Consider the following 19792-nt stretch of genomic DNA (forward strand, 5'->3'; position numbering starts at 1 on the left):
GGTTTGTAATATTGATCGGTATGGAGATTTGATAATGCGTGTATCCGTAACAGCAACCCAATACGTTATCGTTGTTCGAAAGGTTGTACTGCAAGATCCGGATGCCTTCGCCAGTTGGGCATGTGTAAAAGAGTCGTGTTTCTGTGACTGTGCGTGCATTTACATGTGTTTTTATACGCATAAATGTCCAGTTGCGGGGCTTAGAACGTATACACGCAGACGTACGCTGTACCGCTTCAAACGGGCAGTGCCTCTCCGTATATGATAATTCTACTACCTTCGCCACTAATCCGTTCCGTGGGGAGAATACGAATTACTACATATGTCGGAAGAAGAGCGCGCAGTGGCAGGGGTTATGTCCGTTTCATACAAGGAACCAGTTTTACTTCAAGGACGCCTCGGTGGCCATGCAACTTTACGGTATACTGCTTTTACATTCGGACAGAAGCGGCTCTGCGAAGAAGAGACTGGGACAGGCCGAGCCCCGCCGAGGATACAACAACGGTCAACGAAAAGTAAGTACACAGTTGTGGAAGAAAGAAACAGGTCAACTAAGACATCGTGAGTGGCATCAACGTGAGTGACAACGACACTCCTAATTTAGAACTAAATTAAGAACACAGGTTCTGTAGTCCATAATGAACAAAAAGCCAAGATTCCGTTAGCCTATTCTTAAATTTCATCTAACTCCAGCACCAACCACTGTTTCCGCAGTATGGAGCTCTTATACATGTTTATGCCCCGGTAATGATGTCGTTTTGGCTCGCTGCGTTTTCCAGTTTCTTTGGCCTGCTTAAACCCATTTATTTTTCTGGTGGGGTAGGCTTGTTTCTACGAGAAAAGTGCTCCCGAGAAAAGTTTTGTGCAACTTTTTTATCAAAACCAGAAAAAATAAGTGCCACTTTCCTTTCGCCGTTCTCCTGGCGTGATTCTGAAACGGTAGGGACGACGCGCTCGAAAGTCCGCAGGTGGACACTTATTTAGTAGTGAGCGCGCATCACACCCATCAAGTCACACCCATCAACTCGATGGACACTAAAACTAAGAATAGTGCGATATAGCATTGAACCACGTGGAAAACCCGCGTGGTCTCTCTGCGCCGTTGTTCGGGAGACGTCAGCAAAGGCTCCAGGCATTTTCTTTTTCCGCTTTGGAACAAACCAAGTCTCTGTACGTGTCGCAGTAAAACAGACGACTGCGTTACAAGGACCTCAAGATACAGCTACAAATGAAAGTCCAGCAAGTTTACTTAATTCAGATGACGTTTCAGCGATGCTTCTCTGTGCTCGCATTATACTTTCCCAGAACAGGATCGCCTGATACATGCGCACACACACTGCAGGGTCTTGCGATCTTTCAACCACCGTCTGAACCAGCCGAACTTTACACGAGGCGGCCAAAATTCACGACAGAAATTTCTACATCGCCGACGATCCGAATTACTTTGCACGAGAAGGGACTATCGGGTTTCTTGTTGGCGCATTGAATTTGTGGGGTGACCTGGTTTATGAGACGCGCCGTAGACTTAAGAAGACTTATCAGATCGATAGGAACGCTTGCCGGTGTTCGCCGATATCTCCGGCCCACGTGGGCTTTAGGTTTTCGCTCCTATTTGAGAACAGCCTCCACATCTGGGAATCGAAGCCCCACATCAAAATCAGCACAACCCTAGTCAGAAAGCGTGTCCTCCAACAGAGTTTCATACAATGATAGTTGTAAGAAACTGTGTGGCCTCCGTGATCAGCTGCCGGCGCCGCACAGGAAGCTGGTCGCAGAGGCCATGCGGAAAGTCTAGTCGAGCAACATTATTGCGTTAGGGGGCGCTCACAACGTAGTTATACAGGCCTTAACCCGGGTGGTTCATAGTTTGTAGCAAAATAGCGGCGAATAATTAATCTCAGCAGCTGAATGCAAACTGACTGCTTGAACTTCTGATAACGTACCAGCACAACCGTAAAACGCGAATACGTAAATGTTAACCGGAACGCCAAATTACCCGATTTATGTCCATGAAACGAATTATCCCTGCTCATTGACCAAAGTGGAGGGTCATTATAGCACTATCTTTATACACATACCAGAGCCATACGAGTATCCTTCGTCCACGATTCAACATTGTCTTCGACTTAGCGTGTTCTGGTTCTTATTGCATATCTGACGTCCACTTGTTTCCCAAACCAACGCATTTCGTTTACGTAACGCTATCACCCACTTCACCGTAGCTGGTAGGAAAGAAAATGTATACGCTTTAAAGATAGTAGTAATAGCAGTTAAGAACTTTATGTAGCAAAGAAGTGGGCGTGGTTCCTCAGTCCAGGAGCCCAAGTGAGGACTTGGAGGTATCTGCATTAGAGTAGCCTTCAGAGCAGAGACCGCCAAGTCGTCACTTGGGCTCCTGGACTGAGGGGCCAGTATGTATATACAGTTGCTTGGCATCCAGGTAAGCGCTGGTCGTCAGCTTCCGGCACAGCTCGGGAATGGGAAAAGGGAAGGAAACAGGTGAAAAAAGTAGGTTGCGAGCACGCCCGATGACCATAGGAGTAGGCTGCTTGGTTGAGAGCAAAACTGCGACGTGCGGCACGCCGGAGACGATACGCCACGTTTTATGCGAATGTCCACGCTACTCCCCTGAAAGAAAGAAGCTGTCGTTAGCAGTGAGGAACCTGGACTCTCGGCGGCCATTTTCGGAGAAGATTCTTTGTCACTGGCCAACTCTGTCATCCGCTCAGAAGGCGATTAAGGAACTCTTACGCTTTCTACGGGCGACGAATTTAAGTTCTAGACTATATACTTAAAGCCTTCAGTTGCAATCATTGAACTTGAACGTTATTAGTCCTTCAACGCTGGGCATATCTGTCTACTCCAACTTTTCTTCATTCTTTCCTTTCTATTTTTTGTCTAGTGCCCTTTCCCACGTACAGGATAGCAAACTAGGCTCCATCCAGGTTAACTTTCCTGCCTTTCTTCTACATCCTCCCTTCCTTCCTTCCTTCCTTCCTTGCATTCTGCGGGGTATTTGGTGGGATATAGGCGGCAGAAGTAAGCACAAGTCAATAGAGTATAATTCAGTCTGTAGTTATGCAGAGAGAGAGAGAGAGAGAGAGAGAGAGAGAGAGAGAGAGAGAGAGAGAGAGAGAGAGAGAGAGAGAGAAAACACTTTATTCAAAAGCCCGGTTAAGTGCGTTCGGTGACCGACAGCCGCAGCCTGCCGGTGACCACGGCAGCTCTTTCCGCGAGACGCTTCTGGTTCTGCAAGTCCGAGCTGCCCAGCGCCTTCTCCCAGAGCTCTTATGAGGGGATCAAGGGAAAGGGGTCTTTAGAGCATGCCCATATGAGATGGGCGACTGTGTCCTTCGCACCACACGCAGGGCAATTAGTTGACAGATATAAATTCGGGTGAATATGGTGCAGTATGGAGCGACATGGCAGCGTGTTCGTCTGTAGTAGGCGCCACAGACGTTCTTCGGCATTAGTAAGATCCCGATGTGCGGGCGGATACATTCGGCGGGAGAGGCGGTATTGTGCGGTGATTTCTTGATAGCTTAGTAAGCTGTCTCCGGCTGATCGGACTCCATGTAAGGGGACGAGGCTTGGTCCTACTCGGGTCGTGAGCTCTCGAGCTGCTTGGTTGACCGCCTCGTTACCCCCCAACCCTGTATGGGCAGGAGTCCAGATCAATTCCACTTCGGTGTTAGGAGGATTTTGTACGAGAATTTTGAGCGCCTGAGGGGAAATAGTCCCTTTGGCGAAGTTTTATTGGCCGTTTTCGAATCTTAGATTATGATTGCAGGGGTCGGCCGGTGAGCCAGTGCCAGCGCAATAGCCGCCTCTTCCGCCGTTGCCGGATTGCGGGTGCGTACAGTAGGGGAATTGATGGGTGGGATGTTGGGGTCATACAGAGCCGTAGCAGCATAAGCGTCGTGATGTCTGTATTCGGCCGCGTCCACGTATACCGTGCTTGTGTTTATTGGGTATTTCTCGGTTAGAGTTCGGGCTCGTTGTTCCCTGCGCTTTTGATTGTGTACCGGGTGCATGTTTCGCGGGGGAGGGCGAATGAGAAGTTGTGCGTGAATTTCATGGGGGATGGGGACTCCGGTATCGGCAGTTAGCGGGGCTCGCAGATTCAGTCTGTGCATGATTTCTTGGCCGGTAGGGGATGCCGACAGTCGCGATAGCTGATTGAGCCTGTGGGCCTCTATTAGTTCCTCGGCTGTATTGTAGACGCCCGACTAGCTGTTCCAACCTGGCAGTAGAAGTGCTGTGGGGTATTTGTAAGGCTGTCTTGTAGACTTTACGAATGAGGCAATTTACCTTGTTTAGTTCTATCGGGGATGGGTTAAGGTATGGTAGCTAGTATGTAATACGGCTGATTACAAATGTTTGGATTAGTCGGATTCTTTCAGCTTTTTTGAGTCCTTTATTCCAGGCTGCTACACGCCGTATTAGTCCAATTGTTTGGTTCACTTGAGTCGTGAGTTTCGCCTTGAAGCGATTGTTGGCACGATTGCTCTGAATAATTAACCCCAACATCTTTATGCTGGGTACATTCGGTACATCCGTTTCGCCAATACGGATTGTTATGTTTGAGGGTGGCTGGGAGAATCGCTTGGCTGGGAGCACGAGAAGTTCTGATTTAGCTGGGGAGCATTCTAAACCTGCCATTCTTGCCTCATCAATGACAATTTGGGCTCCCCTCTGCAGGGTACTTTCTATTTGAGCGTCACTGCCTCTCGACGTACAAAGGGTTATGTCATCGGCGTAGAGGCTATATCGCAGGTTTGGGACCTGATTCAGTTTGCGTGGGATATTAAGCATAGCGAGATTAAATAGCAGCGGGGAGAGGACTGCTCCCTGGGGTGTGCCTATTGAAGGTAATTCAATGACGTCTGACGTGAAATCACCTATTTGGAGTATGGCCGTTCGGGATGTTAAGAAACCTCTAACGTAGTTATATGTACGTTGGCCGGGAGCTATGGATTCCAAGCCATTCAGTATGGCCGTATGGGACACTCTATCGAATGTCTTGGTAAGGTCTAGTGTGAGAATGCCTGCCGTGTCCACATTTAAGGGTGGCGTAATAATATCATTAAATAACTGCAGGTGCACATCTTGAGTAGACAATCCCGCCCGGAAGCCTTACATGGTATGGGGGAGGGCGTCAGTCTTGGCCAGGTACTTGACCAATCGTGCATGGATGACATACTCCATTACTTTGCCCATACACGAGGTAAGGGAAATTGGACGGAGATGGTCGAGAGAAAGAGGCTTGCCCGGTTTTGGAATGAGAGAAATTTTCGCGTGCTTCCACGATGCGGGTAAGGTACCGTTGGTCCAATAATAGTTGAAATACTGAGTGAGGGTGTAAATTGATAGGTCATCTAAATTGCGAAGCATTTTGTTAGTTATGCCATCCATGCCGGGTGCCGACCCCGGACGCAGGTGAAGAACCTCCGAACCTCGAACCTCGAACCTCCGCTTCTGGTACATCTTTGTCTAATTCTGTGTTTTCTTTTCCCTGATAAGGAGGTAGAGTGACTCTGGTACCATTCACTATGTAAAGCGTTTTGGTTCGCTCTAGGAGCTGTTGGTTCGTTCCCGGGTAGCTCTGAATTATTTGTGTGAGACGATGTTTTTGCACAGTTTTGGATTTTACAGGGTCCGGCAAGTGTCTTAGTAAGGACAATGTTCGGCGCATACTCAGGTTCCCTTTCATTTGGTCACAGAGTTGTCCCCATTGGGCTTGAGCAAGCTCTGCGGCGTGTGTTTCGATTGCTTGTTCAAGTTCCGTTAGTTTTCGTCTGAGGCGGCGGTTACGTTTATTGCATTTCCATCTGCGCTGTATACTCTTGTATGCAGCCCACATATAGTGCAGGCTGGTGTCTACTATTTCTGCAGGTATCTCGGGTTCTAGTGGTTGGTCGTGCCAGAGTCCTTCAATGCTTTACTGGTCACGAAACTTCGGCGCTCGTTTCATATAGGGACCGCGCGCGCCACTACAGGCGCCACCGCCGCACGAAGGGCATCCAGCCGCCGCGCGTGCGGCGTATTGGCCAGCTCTTGGCGTGCAAACGCTCGCTGCTTTTGGTGTCTGCGCGCTGATTAAGTGTGTTTTTTTTTCGTAGTAGTTAGCGATGAATAGTCCAGTCATTGTGTATATCACCTGCCTTCAATGGGGTTTTATTTTTCGAAGTAAATTACCGTAGACTTCGGCCGCGAACGGCAACGGCTTCTGTATGCTCTGGCACAAGCGCTGCGCTATCGTGTTTACGGATTTTTAAATCTATATTGCTTCTTTTCTTAAAGCAAAGTTGTAAATACCACACATACGGTAGCTGTGTAGTCGCGGACTGCTGCGGGCCTATAGATAATACAATAACAAAAACTGAAAGAAGCCAAGTACGCGTCGTTCAGTCTACGCTTAATGAATCCGTTGATTGCTCTGGAATGCACAGAACGCTAAAAGAGATAACCCAATGGTATTGTCGTTTCGATGAGTGGGTACATACTTGAGAACATCTAAAAACGCTGCAGAAACGCGAAGGATCAAAACACGAAGAGATATATGTTGAACCATGTGTCTTTCTGCTTCCACGCTTTGCAATCCTTGCAAAAACAGGAAGAGAAAAAAGAACAATAAACTGATTTTATCACACGCAACAAAAAATTTCAATGTTACGAAGGGAGACAAAAGAGCGTGATCCAGCGTACAAAAATTTATTTTTTCGCGCTGCGATGTGCAGCACACGGAGGAAACAGAATATTGCCATGTAGCCACGAACGAAGCAAAGTTTTTCTGAACGCAGCGAGCTAGCGAACTCCTGCACTACAAAAGACTAGAATGAAACACAAACGTCGAAGAAGCAGCCCGCAGGGTGACGTGGGGCTGCCCTGCTCGGCTGCTCGACCTTGGAGGGCCAGAGCCCTCGTGGCCATGGCGCGCGCCGCCGCGGAAGCCACAGGGGTCCCGGACTAGGGACTCCTCCTAGAGTTTGTACAGGGTCGGCCCTTAAGGCCGCCCCTATCTCTCACTTGTACGTATTCTTAATAAATGTTTTTAACCACCACCACCACCACACATGAACGTCGATAAAGTGAGTTGCGCGGCGTTTGCGATGCATGCATTACTCTCGGAACGTTATTAATTTCAGATCCATGGAAATAGGATCGAGAACATTGTCGAATAAACAAAAAAATTAAGTTAGCGACAAGGTGGCACCCTTTCCATATCAAACAATATTGCCCGACGGGACGTACGACAAAAAGAGCAAACGGGCGCTCCGGTTGAAACGCCAGATAAGAAACCGGAATCGGTCACGCGCGGTTACAAAACAAACAAAACGAACCCTAAGGGATAATTCGTGGAATATGAAAAGTAAAAGCACAAGGACGTCCCAAAGCTTTTTTACACGCGAGCCTGAGCGCAAGGTAATACAAGTTTGCAAACAGGTAATGAAGCACCGCTACAACCTGACTGATATGACAAAAATCCGGCTTTATGTTAGCCTTGCACAACTCTAGGTCCACGATGCTCTCAAAAGGGTACATTGCTTTTTCGATTCTCACACACAGCGCATTTCCACACACTGTCGTACACTTATAATCGAAGCTGAAATCTCCCGTTGCTTGCCTTGGAATGGCTCGCCTCCATTTGATTGATTGATTGTGGGGTTTAACGCGCCGACGCAACGAAGGCGATGAGGCGCGCCGTAGTGGAGGGCTCCGGATTAATTTTGACCACCTGGGGATCTTTATCGTGCGCCGAAATCTCGTACACACGGGCGTTTTTGCTTTTCGCCTCCATCAGAAAAGCGGCCGCCGCGGCCGGGAATCGAACCCGCGACCTCGTGCTCAGCAGCGCAACGCCTTAGCCACTGAGCCACCGCGGCGGGTTTCGCCTCCATTTCTCACGCAGCTGCCCGTCGCTCAGTCAACAGAACAAGGAAACATTTTCTGTGGTATCGTTGTACAAGGAACGACATCCCGGGACGCAACACATGTTCGGCATCGTCGTTGCACTACTTAAGTCGCATTACAAGAGCGCGATATGCACGTTAGATTTTTTTCCCGCACAAAACAAACACAACTCGCCGCGGCTCCGCCGTTCGAGCCAGCGCAACGCCGTCCGAGAAGTGACCTCATTGAGAGGGTGGCGCCACCGCGCGGCGGCCAAACGCAGCATATGAAGCTCTCCCATTGAGTTACGGAGCAGTTTCGTGACCAGTAAAGCATTGAAGGACTCTGGTCGTGCTTACGTTTATCTTCTATTAATTGGTCCACCCAGCTCTGTAGTGTATTCGCGTTAATGTCCGGAGAGTCTCGTTGAGTGCGGGTTTGCCTAAATTCATCCCAGTTTGTTAGATGCTGCTGTCTCAAGCGTGGTTTGAGGTTTGAGGAAAGAGAGATACTGAGTTGAATGATGTAGTGGTCGCTTCCTAATGAGTGGTCCGTGCAGCTCCACTGTGCCTTTCCTACCCTGCTAGTGAGAGTGAGGTCTGGTGCAGTATCTTTCTGCACGCTGTTACCAATTCGAGTGGGTATGAAGGGGTCCGATTCAACTGTTAACCGGAGGGACTGCACATGTTCCCAGAGAAGACGGCCTTTTCTGGTGTTCCTGTTATAGCCCCATGCATTGTGGGGCGCATTAAAATCACCATTGTTGAGCTATTTGTACGACCAAGCTAAAGAGATTCTTAAAGGTGTGGGTGTGAGCCCGGGGTCTGCTATAAACATTGAGGACGTATAGTCGGGAGGCAGTACGCTTTTGGGGGTAAAGAACTACCAGACCATGTGGTATGTCAACGCTGTCGAACTGCAACCTGTCTGCCGGGATGTTTCTTTGGACCAGGGTAGCCGTGTATGGGTTATTTGAAGATTGGAACGATTGATACCCGAGAAGTTTAATGTTAGGGCCTGAATCATGTAGTGCAATTACCGAGGGAGCTTCCGCTTCTCTCGTTAGCAGAATTTGTAGGTTGGAACGTTTCCTGCCGAAACCGCGGCGATTCCACTGCCAGACTTCGAGGGTTTCACTGTGCTTGGCCATTCGCCTGATCTCACATTGGTTGCGGGATTACTTGAGTAGCTACAGGGGCGTTGAAAGGGGTTGCCATTCCCTCAAAGTAATTTTGCATTGCGGTTCGCATAGCTTCGATTGTAGCCTGCATGGCAACCTGATTGCTCATGAGGGTTTGATGGAGGTTAATGTACTACTCTTTTTCCTCGGAGAGAGCCTGTCTACACGTACTTTCGAAGGAGGCAAGGCGTTCCTCCATGTTAGAAGATTCTTTTGGGGCGACAGCAGCGTCAGATGTTGCCCTCCGTTTTGGCGGCGGTGGCGTGGAGTTCTCAGACGCATCTACCTGAGGGGAGGTTGCCTGTTGTTTTAGTAGGTTCTCACGTTTAAGTGCAGCATTTTCTTGCCGCAATAAGTTGATCTCGGCACGAATTGGTTGCAACTCCTTTAGGATGTTTGTTTGAGAGGTTGCGAATGGGGGAGAAAGGGAAGAACATTGTAGCGAGCTGCTGGGAGGTGCGCGTGGGCAGCTCACCTGTGTTTTCCGGCTGCTTTCTTGCTGATGAGGCCCTTGTTGCTGGGACTCTTGCGAATGGTTTCGTTTGCCTGCGGAAGGCCCCTTGGGGTCGCGGTGTGCGGCGTTTGGAAGGGCTGGGAAGGGGTCCTTGTTGGGATCTTGAGCTTGGGACGCAGCTTGTGCGTAGGTGACTGGCTGACGGCGCGGTTGATATCGCTTAGGGCAGTCACAGCCCCTGTTGGGTGCGGTCCGGCGCACACGATGCACTTTGGCACACACGGATGATTTTCGGTCGCGTTTACAGTCCCACATACAGGGCAGCGTGGAGACGCTTGTGCGTTGGGTCCACACATCGCGACGTTGTCCTGGCTGCCAGCACGCTGCGCATGCCTCAGACTTTCTGCGGAACGGCTTGCAGCGATAGGTCGCTGCAAGGTAGCGCAGCCAGTAGGGGACTTTGGTACCGTCGAATAGTATCTGAGCGACGTTGGAGTTAGTTATTGAGTCGCCGAGCGTCCAATATCTTCAGGCCGGGGTTGTACTGGCAGGCGCTGTTGAGGACCTACTCCGGGGTGTCGTCATCCGGTATATTGAATATTACTCCCATCACTGTGTTCGCTGTTGCGGCAACGTGCGCAGCAATCTCGTACTGCTTCCCTTTCAGCGTGAGAGAAGTTATGCTTGCGTATTTCATAGCACGTTCTTCGGTTGGAGTGCTTATGATGATAAAGTTGGATACCTGCTGTATGCGGACTTGGTCTTCATTGTTAGGTCCCAGTCCTGCCTGTGTTTGAATTATGTCCGCTAGCGTATAGAACGACCGATGTAAGTGCCAGGCCGCCACGCGGACGCAGGATTATTTTGATGTCAGTAGCGGGAAGAGGTTCCGCCGGAGGCTGGCGCCGAGCCTGGCGTTTCTTGCCGTTTCGCAGAGAGCGCGATGGACCTTGCGGTGCACTTGCCTGTATGGCACTCCTCTCAGCAGTCTGGTGGGCTTGTTGTTTCCGGCGTACTGCTATCCAGCCAGGCTGGGTTAGGTCCACCGGGTCGATGTCTTCACCGTCGACGATATTTTCCATAGTACTGGCGCAGAAGCTGTGGCGATCCGCAGCTAGCCCGCCGGCGTGCGATGGCGAATGCGTCGGTGGCGCGCCAGGCCTGGTTAGGCCTAGCTACTGGGCGGACGTGGCAGTTTTCAGCCGTTGTTATTTGGCTGCTGGGTGCTCCGACGGCCTTGTAGCTGGTACCCAGATGAACCGGAAGCCTTGCTGATTTGCCGGGTGCAACCCACGATGTCGTGGATATTGATAATCCAGTTTTATGGCCAAAAGTACTGGGAGCCGTTGTGGAATGCGTGTGCATGCTCGGGCCTACACGGAATAGGCTCCCATTTTCTCCAGCCTCACAAGTCACCTCGACTTTTTATCCACACCCTATCACGCACCATATAGTGACCTCATTCTGATCGTGCGTTTCTTCGAAGGGGCTCGGTCGTTCGGAGCGTCGTGAACCGACGCCTTGAAAGCAGCTCCGGAGAACAGGCGAAACCGGAAATGCGCGAGCAGCTTAAGTGTGAACATGGTGATACCGACAGACCGGCGGGCTTCCACATACACATTTTGACGCTGCACGCGATAATTTATGGCGTTGATACTGGACAACTTCGGATAGATGCACAGAAATGCGACTAAGGGTCAACGAAATTTTGTTTTGGTGAACCACTGTGGTTGCTTTCAGGAACGGCTACAAGTAGCGTATCTGTGCCAGCCTGAGCACACCGAGACGAGACGCGGCAGGACTCGGCATGGCACTGCAGAGCAAAAGTGTTTAAATTCTCCAAGTAACGAATGCAAGCGTGTTGTAACTGCATATTACAATATCAGCGGACAGAAAAAATGCGGGGGTTCCCAAAGCGTTCGTTGGCATTTAGATAGGGACCAGATTGACGGAACAGCAGACACGCACCGAACGGAAGTTCTGCGAGGCGGCAAACAACGGCTGATTGAATGGCTTGAATAAACGAACAGTTTTTTTTTAGAATACACTTTCCGACACTCCATTTCAATAGCAGCCACCCACCTCACTGTGTGTAGGTGTGGGTGATAACGCTATACGTCTACGCATTTGCAATTACTAAAACTTTTTTATAGCTTGCAGCCCCCTGGGCATTATTCTATGGTCGTAAAACTGTTAAGTTGAAACAGAGCCCTTCAAAGTATTGAGGGACTCTGGTTAAACTAAGACGGCATTACGCCTACTTTAAAGGTGGCAAGAGAATGTACTCTAAGTCGGGCTGTACTCTCCACCCACTCAAAGTTCCACCTCACAGAAAGCACGTCATCAAAGGACTTCATCAAAGCAGACATTGAGGGCTGCTTTTAGCTGGTTTACCTTCCCATAATCTACCCACCCATTTCTTACTGTGCTGCTTTACAACTCTTGACCGAGGCCTCGGGCCATGGCAAGAGGGCTTCAATAGACTTCTTCAAAAACCGCATGTCCATTTCATACCATTTCACTCTAAGCGGTGGCACCTGGTCATTTTACAGATGATCCGTGGCCGCAGTGTATTCGTCAGCCTGGCAGTCAGCGTCGGCTGCATGCTCGGAGCGGCGTCAGGAGCCGCGTTCGGCCAGGACTGCGCTCCTCCGTCCACGTCGTGGGCCGGGCGCCGGGTCGTCGACCTTTCTTTCGGCTACAACGACCGGACCATATACTGGGATGACGACGGCCGCTTCCGCGTCAACGCTACCGTGCAGTCCAACGAGGTCGAGGACTGGTGTGTTTGTTCCCTGCGCTTGCACTTGCGCTATCGCATGCCAGCAAGTAGGCACTGGTATACCTTGAAGGGGCTATGAAGGAAAAAACACGTTTGTTGATTGATTGATTGATTGATTGATTGATTGATTGATTGATTGATTGATTGATTGATTGATTGATTGATTGATTGATTGATTGATTGATTGTGAGGTTTAAAGCGCCGGCGCTACACAGGCGAGGAGGCGCGCCGCAGTGGAGGGCTCCCGAATAATTTTGAGCACCCGGTGATCATTAACGCGCGCCGAAATCTTGAACACACGGGCGTTTTCGCGTTTTGCCTCCATCAAAAAAGCGGCCACCGCAGTCGAAAATCGAACCCACGTCCTTGGACAACACAAGCTTGTTCAGTTTGAAATAACTAGCCTTTGGGAACTCACTCAGCTACTTTCCAGTCACGAGAGGCGCTTTTTTTCTTCACCAAAAAAATGTAAGAAATTTTGAAAAAAATGTGAATTCTCGCTACAGTGACGTGTTTGGGCCAGCACTAGATGTGGGCCAGCACTAGAAAACAATTATCAGTGCGTTAACTGCCCGTCAGCATTCAAACGTTACGATCAAACGGAACTGCAGAGTCATGCTTCTTGGCGGTGACTTTGGTCGGCGGCAACCAATCGCACAAAAAAAATTCTGTGACGTCACAAAGAAAGAGCCGGAAAGTGGCTGGGAAGTCGCCACTGCATTTCTGTAATCATCGTCATCGTCATCATCATCATCATCGTCATCATCCTATCTACACCCACTGCAGGGCAAAGGCCTCGCCCATTAATCTCTCTATATCCCCATTTCTGTAATATCCCCAATATATCCTTTTTAGTTCTTTAATATCCCAATATAAATAAATAAATAGTTTGCAACATGATGACTGTCACCGTTATCAGGACAAAGCAGAGTTTTTAATGAACCAAACTTGTACTTTGTCATCACAGCCCCTTTAAGAAGTACACAAAAAGTAAAGTATTTGGTCGCTTGTTGTAGGAAGGGTGTCAGACAAGGAGACACAATCTCTCCAATGTTATTCACAGCATGTTTACAAGAAGTATTCAGAACGTTGGATTGGGAACAGGTGGGAGTAAGGGTTAATGGAGAATACCTCAGCAACCTCAGATTTGCTGATGACATTGCCTTGCTAAGCAACTCGGGGGACGAATTGCAAAGCATGCTTTCCGCACTGAACGAACAGAGTAGAACCGTGGGCCTGAAAATTAATATGCAGAAAACTGAAGTAATGATCAATAACCTCGGGACAGCACAGCGGTTTGAGATAGGTGGCAAGGCAGTGGAAGTGGTAAGCGAATATATCTACTTAGGCCAAGTTGTGACCCCAGATCCCAACCATGAGGCAGAGATAATTAGAAGGATCAGAATGGGGTGGGGTGCATATGGCAGGCATTCTCAGATAATGGATAGCAGCCTACCATTGTCGCTGAAGAAGAAAGTGTATGACAGCTGCATCTTACCGGTACTCACCTGCGGGGCAGAAACTTGGAGGCTCACTAAGAGGGTTCAACTTAAATTGAGAATGACTCAGCGGGCAACGGAGCGTAAAATGATAGGTGTAACCTTAAGGGACAAGAAGAGAGTGGAGTGGGTCAGGGAACAAACACGTGTTAAGGACATATTAGTAGAGATTAAGAAGAAGAAATGGACGTGGGCAGGGCATGTAATGCGAAGGCAAGATAACCGCTGGTCATTAAGGGTAACAGAGTGGATCCCTAGAGAAGGCAAGCGCTGCAAGGGGCGGCAGAAAGTTAGATGGACAAATGAGATTAAGAAGTTTGCGGGGATAAATTGGTCACAGTTGGCACAGGACCGAGGTAATTGGAGAATAATGGGAGAGGCCTTTGCCCTGCAGTGGGCGTAGATAGGCTGCTGCTACTGCTGCTGCTGCTGCTGCTGCTGCTGCTGCTGCTGCTGCTGCTGATGATGATGATGTACGAACTGCGCAAGGAATTCGGACACCAGGGAGAGCAGGGTTTTTTGTGTTTTTATTTTGGCATTAGCTTGTTCCTGAAAGTAATTCTTGGTCAAAAGCTCTGTTTATTCTTCATAAAACCTAGCAAAATTCGGACTTTTCTTTATTTCTTTACAACTAAATGGCCATCTATTTAGTCTAGTACGGCCCATGCGAAGGAAGGCGACACAAAATGGCTTCTGCAAAATGTCCTTGACCAAGCACATTGTGCCTGTGTGTCAACTGACCGCCAGGGAAGGGGCCACTGAGAAGCACAAGGTAACATGGTTGCGATGCGTATGCAACAATGCAGACATTATTAGTGCGCTATCACTTCTTTATATCTGCACCCCAACTTTTTCTTGCAACAGGCCTGAGTGCTCGACCACAAATGCATGCTAACGCTTTTATAACCGCTTTTATTGAGCGAGAGGAAAAGAATGGTCAACTTTGTAAAGGCAATCCGCGTTCATAGGCTTCATCTTGAGTGGGTGGGTGTAAAAGGGGGGGGGGAGGGGGGGGGGGGCACGTCAACGACACAGCAAAGCCACTGCGATGTCACTGGCTTGATTATGTTCTTTATCATCTGGGAGAGGAGAGAAACTTTATTGCACAATGCAGTTAAGAGGGCGGGGTGGCCGGTGGCACGAGGCTGACGGCAACAGCGGTGGCTCGGTTCACCAGGGAGATTTGGATCCCCAGATCCGAGCTACCCAGCGCCCCCTCCCACTGCTCGTCACACGCTACGGAGGGGAAGGGATCATTAGGACATGCCCACATGGAGTGCGACACGGAGGGCAGTTGGGGGAGGGAAATAGTTTGGGGTGACTGACACAAATCTCACATGATACTGGAGCCGTCATAACGGAATTAATATTTAAGCTAGTTTATTGCTCCCTCTTGGAACTTGAATTCCACGACTGATCGAGTACCTTTGTTTTTTCTGTTTAAAGGGGGAAACTATTTTTTTTGTTACTTATGCGCATGCTTGTTACTGCCAGGAAGGGAAATCCGCTTCCCTGGAACGCACTCACGTTGTGAGAAAAATTAATGCGGAGTGAACGAGTGTTTCCAGCGATTGTTTTCGGATGATGTTTCCGGCTGCTGTTTCCGGCGACTGCAGCCGTTCAATGCCCTGCGGTGTCAGTTCTCTCTCTCTCTCCCTCTCCCTCTTACAACTTTGTGGCTTTGTGCAGGGAACCGTATAGGAGTCCTCGAGTCAATAGTTTCCTTGAAATCAATAACCGTACATTGGAATCTTTCGAGCAAATGTGGCAACCTCCAGCGAACAAAAGAGCTTTTCCGAAAATCCTGAGGCCGTCCAAATGCTATGTTGTTGCTTGCTCCCAAAAAGCGTACGTTTAAAAATATAGCAAAGCCTCAGGAAGATGACCGAGAGTGGACAGCAGAGAATGTGCTACGCAATGTGAACCGCTGCGGGCAGCGTTCAGCCGTGGGATGAAGTTGGTCACAGTAGTGGCGTGTGTCGCATAAGCGAGATTACTGTTGAGCGCAGCAAAAAACCAGAAGGACGTGCCAGTCAGGAACGAACAGGCTGCCTGTCCTTGTCTGTCACGTCCTTGGCATGGTTTTCACTGCGCCTAACAGTGGCCTAACATGGAGTACCAACTAGCTCGTTCGTATAGGTTGTTAAGCTATAAGCGACGGCAGTTCCTTTTTTTTGGAACCTTGTGGTTGCAAGCTGCGTGGCTTATTGTCGGTGCCGGAGAGCCTTCTTTTCCTCTTTTATTTCTCTTTTTGGGTACCGTGGGCCGCGTAAGCTTCGCTGCTTTTCTCTGCAGTGCGACGCATGACAGCCCTCGTTTTGCTTTGCGCAGTTAACTTGACTCTTTTTCAACGATGCTTTTTTTCACATAGAGACAGCGATTCAGTTTGCTCTCATTACAGCCAGCCTAATGTCTTTTTTTTTAATTAAAACGGAAGCGCTAGCATCGGTTATGTGCTCAATTGTGTTTTAACTGAAGTGATGCTTAAGGTTTTTTTTGCCCTCTGAGCTGAACAATGTTGTCACGTAGGGAGAGGTAGTTGGGCGAGGTTTTGTCTAAATATACCTCTGATAGCCAGCCAGCCATTTAGCTAGGCCGTTGAAACCGGAACTACATTAAACAAGGAATGCGGCGCATTAAAACCAGCGAGCTATTTTCGAGGGGAGCGTCTCCTATGCGGTGCGCGGTGCACGCGTCAACACACAGTTGCTTGAATGGAAAGCGCTTGAACTTTGACTGGTAAACAAGGACTAGAAACCTATGCAGCTATGCATAACCAACTAGCCCCAACAGGTGCCCTGTTAACACAGTTGCTGACTCTTTCCTGCGGGTAGACGATATGTCGATCAGGAAGCGAACTTCTCCAACCTTCCGCCCCCCCCCCCTCCCCCACACACTCCTCTCTCCACTGCACAAGTACTCACCCTCCGGCGTGTCCAGCTGAACCCTCATCATCCGGCAAGTCTCTACCTCCACCGTTATCGCTCAGACCCATCGTGTTTCAACTCCCTCTCCGTATAGGCAAACGGGGAGCACACACCCTTTTCTCTTGTCGCAACGCCCAACAGTTCCTTCGTTACCTTTACCTTGTCCAAGATTTGTGCTGCTGAGCACGAGGACGCGGGTTCGATTCCCGTCCGCGGCGGCCGCTTTTCTGATGGAGGCGAAAAGCAAAATCGCTCGTGTGTACGAGATTTCGGGGCACGTTAAAGATCCCCAGGTGGCCAAAACTAATCCGGAGCCTTCCACTAAGGCGCGCCTCATCGCCTGCGTTGCGTCGCCGCGTTACGCCCTACAATCAATCAACCTTGTCCTAACTGGTTGTTGTTGGCCAGTTGGGAGAAGGGCGGTAAGGGTAACGAAGGAACTGTCGGGCGTTCACGTGTCACGTGACTGGTGGTTGTTACTGGTGGTCACGTGACTGGCACCAGTCACGTGACACGTGACTGGTCACGTGTTGCTATGGCTACGGTCCTTCTTCCAGAACTTAGCCTGACCGTAAATATAGACTGCCTCTCTCTCCCACCTGCGGAGTCAATCTGCAACTATATCCCTGCGCGCACAGGGTCCTGGTGGACAGCATCTCTACGCCGACGCACGGCGGCACCCACATGGACGCGCCGAGGCACTACAGCAGGCGCGGCTGGTCCGCGTCGGACATCCCGCTCGAACGGCTCCTGTTCGTGCCCATCGCGCTCATCGACGTGCAGGAGGAGGCGTCCCGCAACGCCAGCTACCTCATGCCCGTCGCCGAGATCCTGCGCTGGGAGGTGCAGCACGGTCGCCTGCCGGACAACTGCCTGCTGCTCATCCGCTCCGGCTGGTCCAGGGTATGAGTGCGTCTCGACGGCCCAGGCTTTGCTGTTTGAGCCGACTGCAGAGTTGACACTGCATGGCCCCCACTGTCTTCGACATCCGCTAAACGCACCCTCCACGGCGCTTTAGGGACGCCAACGGCGATTTCTTTGCACGCTCTCCATGAAAGCTATTGCTTTTTCCCGAGTCAGCCGCAAGGAACTTTGAATAGTCTTGATGTTGCCCGGGCAGCGTAGACGGTCGAGTTGAGGCTGAGACGGGAGGGAAGCTGGTTGGTTTGTTTACGTCTGTAGTAGTATTTTATTGTTTTTAGTTAAGGCCAAACTATTTCGATGTTTGCGGCACGATTTATATGAAAGGAAGGAAACTCGAGTCAGCTGGTTTAGTACGCTCGCGTCGGCACCGGAATTAAAATGTACGTGGGATTTGCGTGTTTGACAGTCTTTTTTCTTCTTAGAGGGGGGCAGTCTACAAATCCGCATTGTGATCGTAAATTCCATTCGAGTGTTTATAAGTTAGAAAGCGATTGCTTGAGACCCTATATTTAAAGTAACGCAACCTTTGGTCGCAAAGTATTTAGGAATTGTGTTTTATTGACAAGCGTCTGTGTTGATTACTTCGGCATGTGTAGCTACCGTCGTCGTGGCGAATGCTGAGCACAGCATCAGTACCGAACGCACCTGATCTAAGTATACTGCGTAGCCCACTACACCAAGCACAGTTCTTTGTCACGGGTTCATGCTGCGAGTCCCGCCTTGCGCTATTAACTAAGCGCCGTCGACTGCCTGTTTCCTTGTTCGTCACGCAGTTCTTTTCTGAGTGCACCTATCGTGTGTTGTTGCGACTTTACACTCATGCGGAAGTTGTCCCGACGATTAGCCGCAGCCAAGAGTTACACCAAAAGCCTCAAAACGTTACTCAGAAAATATTTGGTGCAGTTATCACAGCGAAGCTGTTTACGCCACATTGTAGGGACATCAAAGTATAACAAGCTACATGTGCTGCTTCATCGGCCGGTCAGTACGCACAAAGCAATAATCTACGTTTCCGCCATCGTCGACTTAAGATTCGCCAAGGGGCCAACAGTTAACGGTAACAAGCGCCACCATCGTCTTCGAAATGTGTGGCCCGACTCAGCAACATCCGACAGTTAATTCTAACGCAAGTCAAAACAGCCCATATATCCCCCACATCTTCTTGCGCGGTGATTGTGGTGAGTGTGTGGTGCCAGCTTTGTTTCTTTTCTGGTTGCCTCCTTCCCCGCGCAGTTCTACACGAACCGCAACGCCTTCTACGGCCTGGACCAGTACGGGCTGCGCCACTTCCCAGCCATCGAAGGCTCGGCCGCCGAGTTTCTGGCGCGCGAGCGGAACTTGGCCGGCGTAGGCATCGAGACGGCCTCGGTGGACTTCTACGGCCTGACACGGTCGCACCACGTACTGCTCGCCGCGAACATCTACATCCTCGAGAACCTGGCCGACCTGCGAAGCGTACCGCCCGTCGGTGCCCACGCCATCGTGATGCCCATGAAGATCGACGGTGGCGGCGGCGCTCCCACACGCGTTGTCGCCCTGCTGCCTTGACCAGCGATGCCCGTGGGAGGACGTGCGACCTGCTGATCGATTTGATATCTCATGGTGGTCTAGAGAATGGGCGGAATGTTTTAAGCTTAGTGCTACCTACTAGCAAAGGCTGAGATGTTGTTGCCAAACGAACTGAGCGAGCAAGATCATCTGGATGAGGCTAAGGAAGGTATCCTTGCTTCTTTCCTCCCTTCGTTCCCTCCAATACGCTTTCCCACATACAATGAGAACGCACATCCTCTTACCTCTTACCTTATCACTCTGAAGCCTAATGTAAAGACTGCACACAACCAGAAACCGTTAGACATATCGTCTTAGAATGCGAGCCTGCCACCCCCCCCCCCCCCCCCACCCCCCATACTGTTTCTCATTTCCCAGGGAAGTGGGAGACGCTGATCTCCAGCTGCCGTCAGTGTTTTGTCCCTTTTGTGTCCCTTTCAAAAGTGCCCCTTTTGAGCGAGCCCTGATTGGCTAAAAGCAAACAACCGGATGTGACGTAACGCAAGCGCGGCAGACCTACTGCGTTTGACCGGGTCTTCTTCGAACAGGCGATTTGAATTTCAAACAGACGGTTTTTGGAAGCAG

General features: G+C 50.0%; 1 protein-coding gene across 2 annotated transcripts; it reads left to right on the forward strand.

Moving 5' to 3' along the window:
* Positions 1-385: 385 nt before the first annotated feature.
* On the forward strand, positions 386-19431 carry LOC144173167 (kynurenine formamidase-like). Of its 2 annotated transcripts, none has more exons than XM_077701672.1 (4): positions 386-515; positions 12080-12309; positions 17374-17638; positions 18893-19431. In XM_077701672.1, the coding sequence occupies exons 1-4, from the start codon at positions 408-410 to the stop codon at positions 19205-19207; spliced, it is 918 nt and encodes a 305-aa protein (XP_077557798.1). In that variant the 5' UTR covers positions 386-407; the 3' UTR covers positions 19208-19431. The 2 variants fall into 2 exon arrangements, with proteins under 2 accessions (XP_077557798.1, XP_077557799.1); XM_077701673.1 differs by having other exon boundaries at positions 497-576.
* The last annotated feature ends 361 nt before the right edge of the window (positions 19432-19792 follow it).

Source organism: Haemaphysalis longicornis, unplaced genomic scaffold (assembly GCF_048455015.1).
Source record: "Haemaphysalis longicornis isolate Haplotype H1 unplaced genomic scaffold, Haemaphysalis longicornis Haplotype H1 scaffold_3, whole genome shotgun sequence".
Lineage (NCBI taxonomy): Eukaryota > Metazoa > Arthropoda > Arachnida > Ixodida > Ixodidae > Haemaphysalis > Haemaphysalis longicornis.

Coding starts and splice junctions, on each gene's coding strand:
- LOC144173167 (XM_077701672.1), top strand. CDS start 408: ATGCAACTTTACGGTATACTGCTTTTACATTCGGACAGAAGCGGCTCT. Junction 516..12,079: donor ACAACAACGGTCAACGAAAA/GTAAGTACACAG, acceptor GTCATTTTACAG/ATGATCCGTGGCCGCAGTGT. Junction 17,639..18,892: donor TCCGCTCCGGCTGGTCCAGG/GTATGAGTGCGT, acceptor TTCCCCGCGCAG/TTCTACACGAACCGCAACGC.